The 21603-nt window shown below is 44.5% G+C and overlaps 2 protein-coding genes across 2 annotated transcripts; both read left to right on the forward strand.

Annotated features, from left to right (window-relative positions):
* Positions 1-882: 882 nt before the first annotated feature.
* LOC123038276 (putative expansin-B14) lies at positions 883-1870 on the forward strand. Its single transcript, XM_044462143.1, has 3 exons — positions 883-1018; positions 1180-1486; positions 1558-1870. Exons 1-3 carry the CDS (start codon positions 883-885, stop codon positions 1868-1870), a joined length of 756 nt encoding a protein of 251 aa, XP_044318078.1.
* Positions 1871-7412: 5542 nt separating this feature from the next.
* On the forward strand, positions 7413-8359 carry LOC123038277 (putative expansin-B14). Its single transcript, XM_044462144.1, has 3 exons — positions 7413-7545; positions 7672-7978; positions 8050-8359. Exons 1-3 carry the CDS (start codon positions 7413-7415, stop codon positions 8357-8359), a joined length of 750 nt encoding a protein of 249 aa, XP_044318079.1.
* The last annotated feature ends 13244 nt before the right edge of the window (positions 8360-21603 follow it).

Here is a 21603-nt window from a genome sequence, read left to right on the forward strand (position 1 = left end):
TAGTTGCGGTATTCAATCTTGGAAGTAACAAGCTTATGTTGAAAATGACTACGCCTATAATTATCATGATCTTTTCAGTAACAATTTTATGTTGAAACAACACAACCATACTTAAATGTCAGCCCAATAGAGACGAAATGCATAGTGAGTCAGCTATAATAGACCACATAGGAGTACAAAATAAAAAGTGAAGCCCTAATCCGACTGGTGAGCTGCACACCTGCAAAGTCACTTCTAATTTATGTGTGGACACCCTGTAATCTTTGTCCTGGATCTCCTATAATTATATATGTTGATATCCTATAATATGAATACTATTGATATACAAAGTTATGAACAATGCTAGCCATACATATAGGTACGATAATTTCCGTCCGATTTCCATCCGATATTACTCATCAAGCAATTTTTTTTGTGTCACCGGGAGGGGGGTACTGCCCCCCCCCCCCCCCCCCCGCCCCCCATCTAAATTTTATTGCCAAGGACCCCGAAACGAGGGGGGACGCCATGTTTTACAGCAGTTTTCCATGAAAGAGAGGGAGGGGGAAGAGGAAGGCTAGACTAGATCAGCGCCTCAGCGCACGCACCCAAACATCTACATGTTGTGTCATCAAACAATTTATGCATTGGAGCAAATAACTCAGATCGTACTACCTAGAATCAGGGTAGGGGTTCCGCTGAATTAAGGAGTTTAATCCCTGCGAATCAGTCTTGAGGAATGGAATCATCTTTGAAGGGGAATGCTCATTATAGCATATTGAAAGGAATATAATGAGCGTGGGATCTCGGCCTGCCTATATAATACACGCTGGGAGTACGCTTGCTAGCACGAACATCACCTGATCTCTCTCCAATCCACGTGATCGTCCTTCACTGCGCGACATGGCCTCTTCTTCCTTCGCCGTTTTCGCGGCTCAAGCCAGCTGCTGGCTCCTCCTCCTCCTCTCCCACGGTGTCTCCGGCTGGTCCGATGCCGGTGCAACGTGGTACGGCCCCCGCATCGGCGGCGGCAGCGACGGTACGTACAGCATACTCCTATATTGTATGCATGTACGACGCATGCACATGAGAGTGCAATGCATGCAGGATAGAACGCGTCTACAGTAGTAGTTGTTTGTGTGTACTGTGTAATGTATACGTACTAACGCAAGCATGTGCATGTGCATGTGCATGTTGCAGGAGGAGCATGCGGGTACCAGCGCGACGTGGAGAGCCCGCCGTTCTCCGCCATGATCACGGCCGGCGGCCCCTCCCTCTACAAGAACGGCAAGGGATGCGGCGCTTGCTACGAGGTGAAATGCAGCTCCAATGCTGCTTGCTCCGGCCGCCCAGTGACCGTGGTTGTCACCGACCAGTGCCCCGGCGGGCCGTGCCTGGCCGAGGCCACCCACTTCGACCTCAGCGGGAAGGCGTTCGGCGCCTTGGCCAAGCCCGGTCAGGCCGACAACCTCCGCAACGTCGGCAACATCAAAGTCCAGTACAACCGGTAAGCTCGAGCCCAGTGCTTCGTGGTTCGAGCGATTCATGCATCTCTTTGAATGATTTCTTCGCTCGCAGGGTTCCATGCAACTGGCGAGGGGTGGCCTTCAGGGTCGACGCTGGCTCAAACCCGAACTACCTGGCGGTGCTCATCGAGTATGAATCCGGCGACGGCGACCTGCAGGCGGTCGAGCTCCAGCAGCGCGGCGGCAGGTGGGTGCCGATGCAGCAGTCATGGGGCGCGGTGTGGAAGTACCAAGCCGGGTCCACCCTACAGGCGCCCATGTCGATCCGCCTGACCTCCAGCTCTGGTAGGAAGCTCGTCGCCACCAACGTCATCCCCTCCGGCTGGCAGGCTGGCAAGACCTACCGATCCATCACAAATAGTTAGTGATTCATCCGATCTGTCATATCGACTACCCATGTTAATTAGTCGAGCCTTTTTTTGGGATAAAGGGCGTTTTCTATCTACTCATCATGACGTCGCATACGCAATATTGTAGTTCCACCGTGTAATCGACCTTGATTTGTAATAGTAGTTTTCATGCTTGAAAATAAAATTACACGCTTGACATATTTTGAGCAGCAGAATTCTTGATCTGCTGGATACCTTCCTAATTTCAAGATTAATGCTATAGCTGCGCTCTTCAATCTTCCGTGTAATAAATTTAGGTTGAAGATCACTACACCTTGTAAATATTCCACTTTACCGGTTTAAAGTTTTATCCAAGTAATTAATATCGACTGGAAAATGATGTAAAGTCTTTAAGGGTGTGTTCGGCATGCCAAATTTTTGGCAAGACAGAATTGTTTGGATTGTAGCCAGTGTACTTGCCAAAATTTTAGCAAAATTGCTAAAATTTCATTTGATTTGCCACCAACCAAGCTGCCAAATGTACCTTGAGCCAACAAAGAAACAAGGGACACATAAAAAACTTATATTTAGTAATACAAAAATTAATTAACTATATAAGATGCCAAAATAAAGAAAATGAGCATGCACTACATACAGAGAGACTAACGACCGAACCAAGATAATGAGTAGTACTACGGAGTCCAGTAGTATAAGTTTTCTTTAATGGAAGTAAAAGGAGTGTTGGGATGCCGTTTAACACGTAAATGAAAAATTCCATCCCAAAAGATGTTCGGTAAGGGCATGTACAATGGTGCTATCTTAGGAGTGCCATGTAGGATAAATGATGAGGTGGAGGAGAGAGAACTCATAAGAAAAAACTTGTCTTCTCTTATTTAAGATAGGACAAGAGATGATATCTTCGCACAATATGTGTCACCACGTTTTTAGGAGTAACTAGTTATAAAGATAAGGCTAAGAAATGACCCATTGTAGACATTTTTTTTGTCATCTCTTAATTACATGCAAGACCTAAGATAAGATTATCTTATCAACCATTGTACGTGCCCTAATTAGATAGCTTCCCATGCGATTAACCCGGTGTATTGATCCTCTATTATAACAAAAAAACGAGACCACCGTAAAACCAAAACCATACTTGACCCACGTGATAAGCGGACGAGAGCGAGCTGCCAATTTTCTGGCGAGCTTTTTGTGCGCCCTCGCGGACGGTCCGGGCGGGCTGGGCGAGCCGACTTTTTTGGTGCTAGTCCAAACAGCTGCCGAATCTCGTGGGCGAGCTGATTTTTTGGTACAACTAGCATTTGTGGTAAACCAAACGCACCCTAAATGGAGTATGTATTTGAATTCATGGATTTTCCGTGGTGGTTGATTTGTTATTTCTTATGTCCTAAATTACTTGATATTGCATAATGGCTGTACACCCTGTGGCGAATCTTGTAAGAAAATCAAGGGCAGGCTCAAAGTTAATGATATGGAAAAAAAGTCACTAACCCCTAGCACTTTTGTGCAAACAAGATTAAAAGTTTCTAGAATACTACTAGGAACATGTACTACTAACTACTAAAATTTTCTTTTGCATCGCTGGAGGGCAGGCTCAAGCCTATTAAAGCCTGCCCAGTTGATTAACCACTGCCTACACCCTTTATAAACAGTAAATTAAAGAAAAAATGAAAAGAAATTCAAAAAAATCTAAAACTTTGAACATCAAATATGATCAAACTTTTTAGGTGCATGCAAGTTTTCATACCAAAAACACATTCGAAAAGCTCTACACAAGAAAAAAATTTCAACGCTTGAAGTTTTGAACACTTTAGCACTGAAATCCGAAGCTCATGATATTCAAGGAGCTCTGCATGATATTTAGTTATGAGAACTTGCAAGAACCTACAAATTTTGACGATCTATAATGTCACAAAGTTTCAGATTATTTTGCTTTTTCTTATTATTTTTTAATTTACTGTTCATAGAAGGTGTAGGGGCTCCCGGGAGCTATCACACCTTTCTTGGCTATAAATACATTGATTTTTACTATTGCCTAGGTTAGTTCATTATATAAGGGCCTCTTTGATTCCTAGGACTGAAAAATGATAGAATAAGATAATTATAAGATTGGAATGTCATGCATCAATCCTACATAACTGAATTTTGGTTCGTTCGATTGCACCATAGGAACAGCAAAGAGATGATTCTTATTGAATGAAGTACAAACGAATCCATAGAAAAATTTCCTATAGGATTCAGCCCTATGAATCAAACAACCAACATAAGAAAACTCCCTAAGGATTGCAATCCTCCAAAATTCACATGAAAATCCTTTGAATCAAAGGAGCCCCGTATGATTTGTTTCACATCAGTATAATGGGGACACTATTCTACTTTGAGAAGACAAAAATAAAAGTCAAAGAGGGCATGTACAATAGTATTATCTTAGCAAATGGCACGTAGGATAGTTGCTGATTATTATTCTTGATGGGTCAGTAGAGTGATAAACAAAAAATAATGACGCTTGCCCTCTTTTATCCAAGAGATGATGTCTTGGTAAGCAAGATATGACATATTTCGTTATTCTACTCTAATTCGCATATTTTTTATATTTTGATCACTCGAATTTGAAGAGAATGCAAACATTAATTGACACAAATATATTAAGAGACAATCTATTGCTTAACTTATTTTTTTATCTGTGTTAGATGACGTGAAATGTGTATGAAAATGCCGCCTTATAAACCACTATACATTCCCTTACATATGACATTATCAGTATCTCTTGGAGGGGGAAAAATTATATGAGACGAGGTCTCACGGTTAGCAGGTGAGACCCATCCTGATGGATGACACGTGGCATTTACAAATCACAAAGCATCTAATCTCTCCCCCTGGTTTCAAGTGGGAGGTGAGGTAGATGCTTTGTGGTTTGTGAATGCCACGTGTCATCCATCAGGATGGGTCTTACCTGCTAACCCGTGAGACCTGGTCTCATAGAATTCTTTTCCATGGAGTTAAGTCACCACTAACTCCAATTTATGAGGTAGTAGAGAGATATCTCATAAATTGGAGTTGGTGGTGACTTAACTCCACACTCTATCCCAATCTCACTCATCCATCTAGAACCCACTAGATCCCTCCCGGTTTGGAAGAGATCACTGCCCACTCCATCCCAATCTTCTCATACATTTAGAATCCACCAGATCCCTCCGGTTTGAAATTCTTTTATAGATGAAAATACAAAAATAACGCTGTTGGGGAGCCTCAAGCCACACATACCCACTAGTAGAAAACGGGCCATTTGTCCCGGTTCTAGAGGCCCATTTGTCCCGGTTCTGGAACCGGGACTAAAGGGTCAGGACTAATCCCAAAACCTTTAGTCCCGGTTCGCTTACAACCCGGGGCAGAAAGGGCTCCACGTGGCCGGTGCAGGGCGCCCAAAAGGCATTCACGCGTCAGCAGCTGGCAGGAGCAGGGGTTTTTCTCTTTTTTTTAAGGAGGGGGGGGTTAGGGGGTTTTTGAGGGTTAATTTAGGGGTTTGTTATATTTGTTAGCTAGCTAATAGAGAGAAGTGACATCTCTTATCTTCGTGCTTGGTCGACGCTAGCTACTATATGTATAGAGAGAACTTGACACGCTAGCTATTAAGAAAATGAGGGAACCATTAATTACACAAGATTGTCATGAACATATACAGAGAGGAGTGCACCTCTCTTTCTCCGAGAGATTTGTCGAACAACAAGTTTTCGTATATCTATCCGACGCTACTAGCTACATATATACAATATAAGATGTCTTACAATCCCTAACATCTAATGTCAACTTTCACATGGTATTCTTCGGCTTTATTGATGACATGGTCAAGAAAGAATCTCACTAATTCCTCTTGAATTGCTCATATGCGATCTTGCGGTAGGAGTTCATCCCGCATCTGCCAGATCTAAATTGAAGAAGAGGGTCAATACATGTATATGAATAAAGCTCAACACAAATGATGGTAATAAATATTTTTGCTTACGCACTTCATATTGTTTTTCAAAGTAGCCCCGCTTATTAGAGGCCGTCGCGTTGTAGATGAACTCACAAACGTAGTATCCACAAAAATCATTCCTGGATTCCTACCACAAGCACTTTACAAAAAATAGAGGTCAATCAAACTGATAAGTAAAAGCATGCTAATTGGCATTGATGAAACTAACTAGAATCAATGGGAGATGTGCAAAACTAGGTAGTAGTACTTACTTTCGGGTGTACAAATCACAGCTCGCTCGGCAGTCCCGGAGAAATTGCGGTGAACTCTTTCCAAACCCTGCCAAACAAAGAAAATAATTACTTGATATCAGAAAATGAACAAAGTTGCCGATATGGTGTGATAATGATCGATTGAACTTACTTCTGGAGCATTTGAGTCATGTCCGCATAGTCCTCGGGATCTTTTCGTCTCGAGTCTAAGACGGTTACTACTCCCCGCTCAAGCTTTAATCTCTAGGAGAATAAAGTGGAAACTACGCACGCATGCATAACTCATCAGTTACATTACTATAACCTCGAGTAATAAGGAAAACCGAATATGCACAAGACAGTAACACTCACTTGAAGTTGTAAGAAAAGAGTATTTTATCTTTGTTTTGATTTTTGAGCAACGATTGTAGCAAGTTGTCCTCGCTTTCTGTGACATTCTTTTTAACCATCCATTCATGTATGATATTTGGGTTAATGAACCAATGTAATAGATTTGTGCTTTTCTGCATTCGAAGATCTTCAATCTGCAAAATATAGTGACGATAATTATATATACACGTGCAATGAAAGAGTTGAGCTATATAGAGAGACTTAATTACAGAAGTAGTATTTATAGACAGTAGCAAGTCACGAGTGATTTGTCGAGGGCCTTTTGATTGTATAACTGGAATAACTCGTCAAATTCAACAGAGAACAGACCAGTTCCAACGAGGTCGTGATCCTCTTTAATTCTCATCGTCAAAACATCCTTCCCAGACTCTCTACAGGTTTTCATGTACCATTGATAGAATCTTCGCATCATTGTTGTTAGAGGAGGACTTCGATCTTTGACGAGAGGCTTTTCGTACTGGTATCTGAATTCGTCCATCTCCATTTTTAAAGATACGCAACAACATCAATGGCGTAGCAAAGCACGTCCAACCCTTCTAGTAGTATTGATGTACAAAGTTATGAATGATGCTAGCCATACATATCGATATGATAATTTCCGTCCGATTTCCATCCGATATTACTCATCAAACAATTTATGCATTGGAGCATATTACTGAGATCGTAATACCTAGAATCAGGGTAGAGGTTCCGCTGAATTAAGGAATTTAAGCCCGGCGAATCAGTCTCTAGAGAAACGGAATCATGCTTGAGGATCAATCGGCTCATTAACAAGAATAATATCCTCCGGTCCGCAAATTGCAAGGAATATAATGAGCGTGCGATCTCGGCGCTGCCTATATAATACACGCTGGGACACACATCACCTCATCTTTCTCCTCCAATCCACTCACTCTCCTCTTCCTCCACGTAGACGGAGTCGCGGAGCATCCTGCGCGACATGGCCTCTTCTTCCTTCGCCGTTTTCGCGGCCCAAGCCAGCTGCTGGCTCCTCCTCCTTTCCCACAGCGTCTCCGGTTGGTCCGACGCCGGCGCGACGTGGTACGGCCCCCGCATCGGCGGCGGCAGCGACGGTACGTACAGTATATATCATATGCATGTACGACGCATGCACACGTCGATGACGTGTCTACAGTAGTTGTTTTTGTGTACTAACGCAAGCATGGATGAATGTACGTGCACGTGCATGCCGCATGCAGGTGGTGCGTGCGGGTACCAGCGGGACGTGGAGAGCCCGCCGTTCTCCGCCATGATCACGGCGGGCGGCCCCTCCCTCTACAAGAACGGCAAGGGCTGCGGCGCTTGCTATCAGGTGAGATGCAGCAGCAATGCTGCTTGCTCCGGCCGCCCAGTGACCGTGGTTGTCACCGACCAGTGCCCCGGCGGGCCGTGCCTGGCCGAGGCCACCCACTTCGACCTCAGCGGGAAGGCGTTCGGCGCCTTGGCAAAGCCCGGTCAGGCCGACAACCTCCGCAACGTCGGCAACATCAAAGTCCAGTACAACCGGTAAGCTCGAGCCCAGTGCTTCGTGGTTCGAGCGATTCATGCATCTCTTTGAATGATTTCTTCGCTCGCAGGGTTCCATGCCACTGGCGAGGGGTGGCCTTCAGGGTCGACGCTGGCTCAAACCCGAACTACCTGGCGGTGCTCATCGAGTATGAGTCCGGCGACGGCGACCTGCAAGCGGTCGAGCTCCAGCAGCGCGGCGGCAGGTGGGTGCCGATGCAGCAGTCATGGGGCGCGGTGTGGAAGTACCAAGCCGGGTCCACCCTACAGGCGCCCATGTCGATCCGCCTGACCTCCAGCTCTGGTAGGAAGCTCGTCGCCACCAACGTCATCCCCTCCGGCTGGCAGGCCGGCAAGACCTACCGATCCATCCACAAATAGTTAGTGATTCACCCGGTCTGTCAGATCGAGTATCCATGTTAATTAGGCGAGCCCCCCTTTTTTTGGGATAAAGGGCGTTTTTAGCATCTACTCATAACGTCGCAATGTAGTTGCTCCACTGTGTGATCGACCTTGATTTGTAATAGTTGATTTCACGCTTGGAAATAAAAATGCACGCTTGACATATTTTGAGCATGCAGTAGAATTCTTGATCTGCTGGACATCTTCCTAATTTCAAGACTAATGCTATAGTTGCGTTGTTCAATCTTTCGCATAATAAATTTATGTTCCAAAATTACGACGCCTGTAAATATTTCACTTAACCTGTTTAAATTTTTATCCAAGAAATTAATATCGATTGAAAAATGATGTTAAGTCTTTAAGGGTGTGTTTGGTTTGTGCCTCGGCTAGCCCACCCAAAAATTTGGCATGACCAAAGTGAGAGCATGACCAAAATATTGGCAAGACAGAATTGTTTGGATTGTAGCCGGTGTACTTGCCAAAATTTTGGCAAAATTGCTAAGATTTCATTTGATTTGCCACCAACCGAGCTGCCAAATGTACCTTGAGCCAACAAAGAAAGAAGGGACACCAATATAAGAATTAATTAACTATAACATGCCAAAATAAACAAAACTAACGACCGAACCAAGATATTTTTTTTTGAGGGTCCGAACCAAGATAATTAGTATGTAGTACTAGAGGTTCTGGGACAATTAGTCCAGTATAAGTAAAAGGTTTTCTTAGTTGAAGGGAATTCAGTAGTAAAAGTTTTTTTTATGGAAGTAAAAGGAGTGTTGGGCTGCCGCTTACACGCGATTGATTCATCAAAAAACGAACAGGTCAATGCAAAAATCCATCCAAAAAACTGTTCGATAATTAGACAGCTTCCCATGCAATTAATCCCCTGTATTGATCCTCTATTATAACACACAAACGAGACCACCATAACACAAAAACCATAAGAGACCCACACAATAAGCGGACAAGAGTGTGCTGCCAATTTTTTGGCGACCGTTTTGTGCGCCCTCGTGGGCGCTCCGGGCGGGCTGGGCGAGCCGGTTTTTTGGTGTTAGTCCAAACAGCTGCTAAATCTCGTCGGTGAGCTGATTTTTCGGTACGGCTAGCGTTCGGTACGGCTAGCGTTGGTGGTAAACCAAACGCACCCTAAATGGAGTATGTATTTGAATTCATGGATTTTTCCGTGGTGGCTGATTTATTATATCTTATGTCCTAAAATAACTTGATAATACATAATGGCTGTAAATGAGAGTGGGTTTTCAGCTCCCATGTGACCCTACACCCTCTATGAGCAGTAAATTAAAGAAAAAAAGAAAAGGAATTTAAAAAAATCTGAATCTTTCCAACATCAAATGTTATCAAGCTTTGTGAGTGCGTGCAAGTTTTCATGCCAAAAAAAACATTCGAGGAGCTCTACACAAGAAAAAGATTTCGACGCTTGAAGTTTTGAGCACTTTTAGGATAGAAATCTGAAACTCGTGATAGTCGAGGAGCTCTACATGATATTTAGTTATGAACACTTGCAATAACCTACAAAGTTTGATCATATTTGATGTCGCAAAGTTTCAGATTATTTTGATTTTTGATTTCTATTTTTTGAATTTACTGTTCATATAGGGTTTAAGGACTCCCGGGAGCTATCACTTCTTTCTTAGCTATAAATACATTGATTTTTACTATTGTCTAGGTTAGTTCATTATATTAGGGCCTCTTTGATTTGTAGGATAAAAAATGCTGGAATAGGAAAAATATAAGATTGGAAAGTCATTCTCATCAATCCGTGGCTTGTTTGATTGCAACATAGGAAAAGCAAGAGAGGATTCTTTCAAAGAGGCACTAGTAGAAAAGGGGGCAAAGGTCCAGGCCGGGTCAGCCCATTAGTCCCGGTTCAGTCTAGAACCGGGACCAATGGGGGCATTGGGCCCGGTTTCTGAGCCCAGGGGGCCGGCCGGGCCACGTGGGCTATTGGTCCCGGTTCGTATGGACCTTTTGGTCCCTGTTGGTGGGACGAATCGGAACCAATGGGCCTGGCTCCTGGCCCACCATCATTGGTCCCGGTTGGTGGCCTGAACCGGGACCAAAGGCCCCCCTTTAGTCCCGGTTCATGCCACGAACCGGGACCAATGAGGTGCCTATATATACCCTCGCCTGCGAGCAGAGCACTCCAGTGCTATGTTTTTCTCTGGCCGGCGAGGGGAGGGCTTTGTGGTGCTCTAGCTCACCTCCTATGCACATGAAGGTGTTCGATGAAATGCCCGAGCCACACTAGTTAAGCTTTCTCCTCTCGAAGCTCGACCTCAAAGCTCCATTTTCCTCGAGATTTGTCTAGATTTAGCGGTCCGTCACGCCCCACCCCCGTCTTCACCACCGTCGATCACCCGCGCCGATCTCATCACCGACACCACCGTGGTGAGCCTCTTGTTCTTATCTTCTTTCTGAAAGGAAAAATATTCTTACTTGTATGTTTAGATAGATACTTGTATCATTTTCTTACTTTTATTATTGCATCTTATATAGTGCGATGGTTTTGGTATCCGCCCCCGTCGGCCCTTGTCCTGTCTATGATTCGGATGTGGTATATATATTATCTTTATAACTATTGGTTCATTTATTGTTTATGAAAATTATGCCGACCAACGTGACATAGATTTTATTTATCTAGGATGTATGTGAACGGAAATTCCAACCGACCCTATTGTCGAGAGGTTAAATTTAGTTGAAGAAGAAAACAATTTCTTGAAGGAAAAAATAAAAAAAATTGAGGAGGAGAAGATGATATTGGAGTTGCATGTTGCGGATGTCGTCGATGATCACAAGATCAAGATGGATGCAATGCACTTGAAGATTAGAAAGATTAGAAAATATGCCATTCATACCGAGGCTTGGTATCATTATGCCGTTCGATCAATTGTTACCTTGGTTGCGATTATGATCGCCTTTGTTTTCGCATTTAAATGTTTTACATAGTTTCAATGTATGGTTTAATTAATTAGATGCTCTGGAGAGCTATATGTTGTCAGATGAGAACTATGTATGTACTTTGGTTTTAATGTGATGATGAACTTCTATTAATTTGGACACTTAATTATATATAATGCACGCAGATGAACCGGCAATGGATGTACGGTGACAGACACACCTCCGAGTACATTAAGGGCGTGCATTAGTTTCTCGATGCGGCTGAGGCAAACAAGTAGAATGGTTTTATGTGTTGTCCATGCACTAAATGTGGGAATACGATGTCTTACTCTAACCGGAAAATCCTTCACACCCACCTGCTTTACAAGGGTTTCATGCCACACTATAATGTTTGGACGAGGCACGGAAAAATAGGGGTTATGATGGAAGACGACGAAGAAGAAGAGTACGATGACAACTATGTGCCCCCTGAATACCGTGATGCTGCAACGGGGGGAGCTGGTGAAGATCAAGAGGAACCAGACGATGTGCCCAATGATGCTGCAACGGGTGAAGCTGCTGAAGATCAAGAGGAACCAGACGATGTGCCCGATGATGATGATCTCCGCCGGGTCATTGTCGATGCAAGGACGCAATGCAAAAGTCAAAAGGAAAAGCTAAAGTTCGATCGCATGTTAGAGGATCACAAAAAAGGGTTGTATCCCAATTGCGAAGATGGCAACACAAAGCTCGGTACCGTACTGGAATTGCTGCAGTGGAAGGCAGAGAATGTTGTGCCTGACAAAGGATTTGAGAAGCTACTGAAAATATTAAAGAAGAAGCTTCCAAAGGATAACGAATTGCCCGACAGTACATACGCAGCAAAGAAGGTCGTATGCCCTCTAGGATTGGAGGTGGAGAAGATACATGCATGCCCTAATGACTGCATCCTATACCGCGGTGCATACAAGGATCTGAACGCATGCCCGGTATGTGGTGCATTGTGGTATAAGATCAGACGAGATGACCCTGGTGATGTTCACGGCGAGCCCCACAGGAAGAGGGTTCCTGCGAAGGTGATGTGGTATGCTCCTATAATACCATGGTTGAAACATCTGTTCAGAAACGGAAAGCATGCCAAGTCGATGCGATGGCACAGTGAGGACCGTAAGAAAGACGAGAAGTTGAGAGCACCCGCTGACGGGTCGCAGTGGAGAAAAATCGAGAGAAAGTACTGGGATGAGTTTGCAAAGGACCCAAGGAACGTATGGTTTGCTTTAAGCGCGGATGGCATTAATCCTTTCGGGGAGCAGAGCAGCAATCACAACACCTGGCCTGTGACTCTATGTATGTATAACCTTCCTCCTTGGATGTGCATGAAGCGGAAGTTCATTATGATGCCAGTTCTCATCCAAGGCCCTAAGCAACCTGGCAACGACATTGATGTGTACCTAAGGCCATTAGTTGAAGAACTTTATAGCTGTGGAAAGGAAACGGTGAATGTACGTGGGATGAGCACAGACAAGAGGAATTTAACCTAAAGGCGGTGTTGTTCGTGACCATCAATGATTGGCCCGCTCTCAATAACCTTTCAGGACAGACAAACAAAGGATACCACGCATGCACACACTGTTTAGATGACATTGAAATTATATACCTGGACAAATGCAGGAAGAATGTGTACCTGGGCCATCGTCGATTTCTTCCGACCAACCATCAATGTCGAAAGAAAGGCAAGCATTTCAAAGGCGAGGCAGATCACCGGAAGAAGCCCGCCATGCGTACCGGTGATCATGTACTTGCTATAGTCAATGATTTACACGTAATCTTTGGAAAGGGTCTCGGCGCACTAGCTGTTCCAAATGATGCTGAGGGACACGTACCCATGTGGAAGAAGAAATCTATATTTTGGGACCTACCCTACTGGAAAGACCTAGAGGTCCGCTCTTCAATCGACGTGATGCACGTGACGAAGAACCTTTGCATGAACCTGCTAGGCTTCTTGGGCCTGTATGGAAAGACAAAAGATACACCTGAGGCACGGGAGGACCTGCAACGTTTGCACGAAAAAGACGGCATGCCTCCGAAGCAGTATGAAGGTCCTGCCAGCTACGCTCTTACGAAAGAAGAGAAAGAAATCTTCTTTGAATGCCTGCTCAGTATGAAGGTCCCGACTGGCTTCTCGTCGAATATAAAGGGAATAATAAATATGCCAGAGAAAAAGTTCCAGAACCTAAAGTCTCATGACTGCCACGTGATTATGAGGCAACTGCTTCCGGTTGCATTGAGGGGGCTTCTACCGAAAAACGTCTGATTAGACATTGTGAAGCTATGTGCATTCCTCAATGCAATCTCTCAGAAGGTGATCGATCCAGAAATCATACCAAGGCTAAGGAGTGATGTGGCACAATGTCTTGTCAGTTTCGAGCTGGTGTTCCCACCATCCTTCTTCAATATCATGACGCATGTCCTAGTTCATCTAGTCGACGAGATTGTCATTCTGGGGCCCGTATTTCTACATAATATGTTCCCCTTTGAGAGGTTCATGGGAGTCCTAAAGAAATATGTCCATAACCGCGCTAGGCCAGAAGGAAGCATCTCCATGGGCCATCAAACAGAGGATGTCATTGGGTTTTGTGTTGACTTCATTCCTGGCCTTATAAGAAGATAGGTCTCCCTAAATCGCGGTATGAGGGGAGACTGACTGGAAAAGGCACGCTAGGAGCGGACTCAATAATATGCAGGGACGGGCATTCTTGGTCTCAAGCACACTACACAGTTCTACAGAACTCTACCTTGGTGACCCCGTATGTCGATGAACACAAGAACAGTCTGCGCTCCAAACACCCGGAGCAGTGCGACGACTGGATTACATGTGAACACATTAGGACTTTCAGCAGTTGGTTGGAAGCACGTCTCAGAGGTGACAACACTGTTTGTGATGAGTTGTACTTGTTGTCCAGGGGACCATCTATGACTGTATTGATTTACAAAGGATACGAGATAAATGGGAATACATTTTACACGATTGACCAAGATCAAAAGAGCACCAACCAAAACAGCGGTGTCCGCTTTGATGCAACAACCGAGAAGGGAAAAGACACATAATATGGTTACATAGTGGACATATGGGAACTTGACTACGGACAAGATTTTAAGGTCCCTTTGTTTAAGTGCAAATGGGTCAATCTGTCAGGAGGTGGGGTACATGTAGACCCACAGTACGGAATGACAACAGTGGATCTGAAAAATCTTGGGTACATTGACGAACCGTTCGTCCTAGCCAATGATGTGGCACAGGTTATCTATGTGAAGGACATGTCTACCAGACCGAGAAAAAGAAAAGATAAGGAAACGAATACATCATATGATGAGCCAAATCGCCACATAGTTCTTTCAGGAAAAAGGGACATCCTGGGAGTGGAGGGCAAGACAGACATGTCTGAAGATTATGAAAAGTTTCATGAAATTACTCCCTTCAATGTCAAGGCTGACCCAAGCATCCTGATAAACGATGAAGATTATCCATGGTTACGACGCAATAAGCAAATGACACAAGCGAAGAAAAAGTGAAGACTTTCTCCCGCAACTATTATGATGATACCATGCCAAATTTGTAACAGACGAGTATGCTATGCCAACTTTTTCAGAGTTCATTTGAAAACTATGAATTTAGGTCGAGACTAAAGGGTTGGCCCTCGTTCCACCCAGAGTTTAGTCCCACCTCGCCAACCGAAGGGCGCCCACACCGGTTTATAAGCCCGTCCCTCTCTGCATTGTTGAGCTCCTCTCAAAGTGAAAATAGATGCCCCTATACAGGAAATTTGACCTAAATTCATAATGAATTTCTCTGAAATTCATAGAAATTGATTATGAATTTAGGTTCAATTTTCCCTATAGGTGCATCTATGTTCATTTTTTAGTAAAGTTAATCACAAACTTGTGATTCACACAAATTTTAAAAAATTCAAATTTAAACTATTCAAATTTTAAAACTAATGGCACTAACAGAAAGTTTATAATTTTTGTGACCTAAAATAAAAAAGAAATCACTACAAAACTATAAGTATTTAGTTCTAAGTAGAAATGACAAAATAAATAGCAAAAAATAAAAAAAATGCCACCTACTGGGCCACCACGGCCTGAATACGACTAGAAACCCAACCATGGGCATGGATTCAGGCCTGCAGCAGGCCCAGTAGGCCCACAGGCATTGCAGTTATAGATTAGGCCCGAAAGCCTGCAGTTGAGAGGAGCTCGAGAGGGTGGGCGCAGCAACGCTTATAAACCACTCCCGAGCCCTCTCAACTAGCGAGGTGGGACTAAACTTTTGGGCGCGGGGCAGCACAAGGCCATTGGTCCCGGTTGGTGGGACGAACCAGGACCAAAGGGTGGCATTGGTCCCGGTTCGTGCCACAAACCAGGACCAATGCCCCCCTTTAGTCTCGGTTTGTGCAAGCAACCGGGACCAAAGGCCTCTTTTCAGCAGCCCAAAGGGCGGGAAGCGGCGTCCCTTTATATGTATGTATGTAGTTTTTAGATATATGTATTTTTTTATGTATGTTCATATATGTATGTATGTATTTTTTACATGTTTTTTGTATGTATGTATGTATTTTTTCAATTGTAATGATGTTTAAAAAATACATATATGCAAAAGTTAGATTTTTAATTAGAAAAGTTTTATCTATATATGTTCTCTGATTTAGTACATTTTAGTTTAGTTTTATATATTTAGGAAGAAGGAATAGAAGGTTCGAAGAAGAAGGAAGAAAAGGTTTTATATATGCAAAAGTTACATTTTTAGAAAAGTTTTATATATCTAGCTAAAGGAAGAAGAAGAAAAAGAATGAGAGGAAAAAGGAAAATAAGAAGATGAAGAAAGGAGAAGAAGAGGAGAAAGAAGAGGAAAAAAGAAGAAAAAGAAGAGGAGAAGAAGAAAGGAATAGAGGAGAAGAAGAAAAAATAGAAATTTCTATTTTTTCTTCTTCTTCTCCTCTTTTTTTTCTTCTTTTTTTTCTTCGATCTTCTCCTCTATTCCTTTCTTCTTCTACTCTATTCCCTCTCCCGATAACTTCAACACGAGGGGGGGTCGATATACCCCTCGGATAACTTCGACATGAGGGGCGGTCGATATATATACCCCCTCTCGACTGTGATAACTTATACCGCGGGAGCACCCTCCGACCCTCTCGCTCGACCAAAACTCTCGAGGACACCCAAACCCTAGAAAAAAACGATGTCGGTCTCCTACCCCCTCCTGCCGCGCCCCTACCCGACAAACTCTCTCGAGGCCACCCCAAACCCTTGAAGCATTGTCGAGGCCACCCCAAACCCTAGAGAAGCAGCGTCGAGGCCACTAATTAATATATATGATTCCTTACTATTATTAGCTAGCTAGTTCTACGTTTGCCACTAATATATCCATCTGTCATGTTTGAATAATAATTGCCATGTTGTAAATATTTGTAGAAACTATGGACACTGCCCGAGACGAAGCAAAAGAAGCGTTGTTGAGGGACATAATCGCAGAAGGAAGTGATGTCGTCTCGTTGTTTCTCAACGACACCGATGGTCTGGAAGGAGAGGGTGAAGAAGCTAGCTCCGGTGACCTAATGCCGGTGCAAGAAGGAGAACGTGAGGACGGCTCCGGTGACCCAATGCTGGTGTAAGAAGGAGACCGTGATGATGGCTCCGGTGACTGAACCGAGTCCGGCCAGGTATATATATTAGTTAAGCCTGTGCTGACTAGCTAATTGATGCATTCATTGTTTTGGTATGTACACATATTAATTAAGTCTTTGTTCTTTTTCCTAGCCCTCCGTATCGAACACAACTGAGGTAAAGAGACGAGACCCGAAGAAAAAGTTGTGCTCGGATGAAAGATTTGAGATCATAGCAATCGCGCCCGACGGCCAACCGATTGAACCCATCCGAACAAAGAACGCATTTGTTGCTCAGTGCAGGGTTCTGGTTAGGGACAAGATCCTGATCAGCATCCAGCAATGGTTAAAGCCAGCTACAGAAGATCCTGAGGTGTCTTACGTCAATGATATGCAGAAAAATGATCTTTGGACTGAGCTGAAGTCAAATTTCACCCTACCGCCAGAGGATGATCCGGAGAAGCCAGTTAAAGAGCAATTAATCAAGTCTTTTGCTCTTAAGAGGATGGCAGACCTATCCAGGAGGTGGAAGAAAGAGTTGAATAGGTTTGTCGATAAAAAAGAGACACCAGAATTCAAGGGCGGATATGAGAAGATCAGAGATCACTGGTCCGCATTTGTGGCCAACAAGACATCGAAAAAGAGTAAGAAGATGTCGGCGACAAACAAGAAAAATGCTGCGAAGAAGAAGCTTCACCATCGCGCGGGATCAGGTGGCTACCTCGTAGCCCGGCCTAAGTGGGCCAAGGCTGAGAATGATCTGGTTGAAAAAGGGATCAAACCAGAGACAATGAACTGGCCAGACCGTTGCCGTACTTGGTTCTTCGGGGCTGGCGGAACCTTGGACCCTGTAACAGGGAAGTGCATTTGGACGGACGAGCAACTTGACTTACCCTTGAAGAAGCTTCGGTACTATATCGATGCAGCGCAGAAAGGGACGTTTCTTCCAGACAGAGAGAACGACGAGCTCACAAAGGCCCTCGGAAATCCTGAGCACCCTGGACGGACACGAGGCACACCAGGCTCCATTCTGTCGAAGGCTGGGTTTCCGGACGCAGGCGGTTACAAAAGCCACGAGAGGAGGAAAAAAGTGCAGCAGACCGAACTGCAGGCGCTGCACGCAAGGGTACAAGCGATAGAGGAACGAGAAGCAAATCACAGCAAACGACTTGCCGAAGCTTCCCCTGAAGCTACCCCGCCATCTCAGTGGAGAAGCAGCGTGGCTTCCACCGAGCTGCTTCAGCCGAAGCTTGTCTTGACAGCTCCTGCCAGCTATCCCGTGGATGCTATCACGGAGGCTCAAAATTGCCACCTTATGACGCAATGGATTAATATGAAGGTCAAGGCGGCTGTTGGCTCTGTTTTTCCTAATGAAACCGGCGCAACTTTTCACTGCCGGCCGATTCCAGAAGGATATGCTAAGGTGATGGTGGATGAAATAATGGAGGGATTTGAGGACCTCCCGCTTGACCACCCTACCGGAGAAGGGGAGACTCGGCTGGGTTCTTCTCTGAAGACTCCATGCCTATGGCGGAAGGAGCTCATCAACCTTCCGAACTGGACGCCTCCGCCTCCTCCTCCTCCTCCGGCGAGTCAGGGCACTCCGCCTCCTCCACCGCCTCCTCCTCCGGCGAGTGACGATCATGGCCCTCGGCCGGCTCCTTCTCCGGCGCGTGGCGGCACTCCGTCTCCTTCTCCGCCTGCGCCGGCGCGCCCGAGCAGCCAGCCTCCTCCTTCTCCGCCTCGTCAGCAAGGGTGGAAGAGACCCGCCGCCGCTCCAGCAGCTGCTCCGGCGTGTCGTAGTCCTTCTCCTCCGCCTCGTAAGCAAGTAAAGAAAACAGCCGCTCCGTCTGTTCGGCCGGCATTTAGCAGTACAGCCAGAGGCAGGAGGACATACAGATTCGGTCCTTCTCTGAAGACTCCAGAGAAGTTACCATACGAGAGGACCCGGAGGAGAACGCGAAGATCGCGCGAACCGAAGTGGATGACTGGTTTCAAGGGTTGAAAGCAAAGAGACATCCACCTCCGGAGGATAAGGTAGATCCGGTGAAAGTGAAGCGCACTCTGGCTGCCCTTGCAAAACCACCCAAGTCTCCACCGAAAGGCAACTATGAGCGCATTATTGCAAAGACATGGGCCGAAGCAGAGCGGTCGGGAAGTACAATCAGTGATCAAAGGATGAAAGAACGACGAGCAGCTGGGGAACAAATTGCCCAGCTCGGCGAACAAGCGAAGCAATCCTGCCCCCCGCTCAAGGTGCCTAGCGACATCGTCGATCCGAGGATGGTGCCCGGTTATAGCAATCTTGATGATTACCTGCCCAACGATGTACATTATGATCCCATGGAGGTGCAGATACACAGATACGGGTACGGGAAGCCTCTCGTCAAAGATGAAAAATCTCTAACAACGATGATGTGAAGATTGCATGATTGATACTTGAAAATCTACAGAGAGTCTGGGGGGAGGAGTACTTTGTATGCGAGAGTTAAACCGGAGCATGACGTCGTTGGAATTGAACTGTTGCCTATTCCATTTGAGGAGTTCTATCGGTTTTTCAATCAATTGGCCCTCGATAAAGCAACGGTCACCTGCTACTGTCTGTAAGTACTACTACTTCTGTCATTAAGTCTCTCTATATAGCTCAGCTCTTTCATTGCATGTATTTATAATTATCCTCACTATATTATGCAGATTGAAGATCGTCGAATTGAATAAAAGACAAATCGATGATATTGGGTTCGTTAACACATATCTCATAGATGCAACTGAGGTTGAACATCGTCCCGAAGATACCGAGGCCAACTTGCTACGATCATTCAAAATAAATGAAAACAAAGATATAATACTCTTTCTTTACAACTTCAAGTGAGTGTTACTGTCTTGTGCATATTCGGTTTCCCTTATATATTAGTCCAGGTTATAGTAATGTAATTGATGAGTTATGCATGCGTGCGCAGATACCACTATATTCTCCTAGAGATTAGGCTTGAGCAGGGAGTATTAACTGTCTTGGACTCTAAACGAAAAGATCCCCAGGAGTATGCGGACATGACTGAAATCCTCAAGAAGTAAGTTAAATCGATCATTATCCACCATATCAGCAACTTTGTTCATTTCCTGATATCAAGTAATTGTTTTCTTTGTCCGACAGGGTTTGGAGAAAATTCACCAGAAAAGCTCTGGGACTGCCGAAGGAGCTGCAATTTAGACACCCAAAAGTAAGTACTATAGTAGCATGTTCCGCGCATCTCCTAGTGATTCAAGCGCTAGTTTCATCAATACCATTTGGCGTTCTTACTTATCAGTTTGATTGACCTCTATTTCTTGTAAAGTGATTGTGGCAGGAACAAGGGAATGATTTCTGTGTATACTACGTCTGCGAGTCCATCCGCCACACGACCTGTGAGCGGGGCAGGTACTCTGACAAACAATATGAAGTGCGTAAATAACAATATTCACAATTTTATTTTATTACCATCATTTGTGTTGAGTTTCATTCATTCATATATTTATGTATTGACCCCCTTCTTCAAATTAGATGTTTCGGATGTGGAATGAACTCCTAGCACCAGATCGCATGCGAGCAATTCAAGAGGAATTGGCAGCATTCTTTCTTGACCACGTGATCGCTGAAAACGGAGAATACTATGTGGACCATGCGTCCGTAATTTAGGAGATTATATTTGTAAGATATAATTATTGTATATATGTAGCCGGTAGTGTCGGATAGATATACGAGAACTTGTTGTTCGACCAATCTCTCGGAGAAGGAGAGGTGGTCGATATCACTTCTCTCTGTATGCATATATGTTCATGACGATCTTCTGTTTCCTTCGTTTGCTTACTAGCTAGCTAGCGTGTCTAGTCCTCTCTATACGTATGTATAGTACGTAGTGTCGACCAAGCACGGACATAAGAGAGGACACTTCTCTCTATTAATTAGCTATCTAACACAATATATGAAATACCTAAATTAACCCCCCAAAAACCCCAACCCCCCCCCCCCTTCAAAAAAAACAAAAACCCCAGCCACAGAAATGCTGACGCATGGATGCCTATTGGTCCCGGTTGGTGCCACCAACCGGGACCAAAGGCCCTCCTGCCTGGGCTCAGCGCGCAGGCCACGTGGAGGCCCATCTGTCCCGGTTCTGGTTAGAACCGGGATTAAAGGGTCAGGGCATTAGTAACGACCCTTTAGTCCCGGTTCAGGAACCGGGACAAAAGGCCCTTACGAACCGGGACACAAGGCCCGTTTTCTACTAGTGAGGTTTGAGTGGATGCTAAAGTTCCTATCGAATGAAGTACAAATGAGTCCATAGAAAAAATACCTATAGGATTCAGCCCTATGCGTCAAACAACCAAGATAGGAAAACTCCCTAAGGATTACAATCCTCCAAAATTCATATGAAAATCCTTTGAATCAAAGGAGCCCCATATGATTTGTTTCAGACAAAAATAAAAATAAAAATCAAAGAAGGCATGTACAACAGTATTGTCTTAGCAAATGGCACATAGGATAATTGCTGGTTATTATTCTTGTTTGGTCGGTAGAGTGATAAACAAAAAATAATGATGTTTGCCCTCTTTTATCCAGGAGATGATGGTTTGGTAAGCAAGATATGACATATTTCATTATTCTTCTCTAAGTCGCATATTTTT

The sequence above is a fragment of the Triticum aestivum genome, chromosome 2A (genome assembly GCF_018294505.1).
Source record: "Triticum aestivum cultivar Chinese Spring chromosome 2A, IWGSC CS RefSeq v2.1, whole genome shotgun sequence".
Classification (NCBI taxonomy): Eukaryota; Viridiplantae; Streptophyta; class Magnoliopsida; order Poales; family Poaceae; genus Triticum; species Triticum aestivum.

Excerpts from the sequence above, each read along its gene's own strand:
- LOC123038276 (XM_044462143.1), top strand. The coding sequence starts at position 883 with ATGGCCTCTTCTTCCTTCGCCGTTTTCGCGGCTCAAGCCAGCTGCTGG. Across the intron at positions 1,019-1,179 it reads CATCGGCGGCGGCAGCGACG|GAGGAGCATGCGGGTACCAG; the intron begins GTACGTACAGCA and ends TGCATGTTGCAG. Across the intron at positions 1,487-1,557 it reads ATCAAAGTCCAGTACAACCG|GGTTCCATGCAACTGGCGAG; the intron begins GTAAGCTCGAGC and ends CTTCGCTCGCAG.
- LOC123038277 (XM_044462144.1), top strand. The coding sequence starts at position 7,413 with ATGGCCTCTTCTTCCTTCGCCGTTTTCGCGGCCCAAGCCAGCTGCTGG. Across the intron at positions 7,546-7,671 it reads CATCGGCGGCGGCAGCGACG|GTGGTGCGTGCGGGTACCAG; the intron begins GTACGTACAGTA and ends TGCCGCATGCAG. Across the intron at positions 7,979-8,049 it reads ATCAAAGTCCAGTACAACCG|GGTTCCATGCCACTGGCGAG; the intron begins GTAAGCTCGAGC and ends CTTCGCTCGCAG.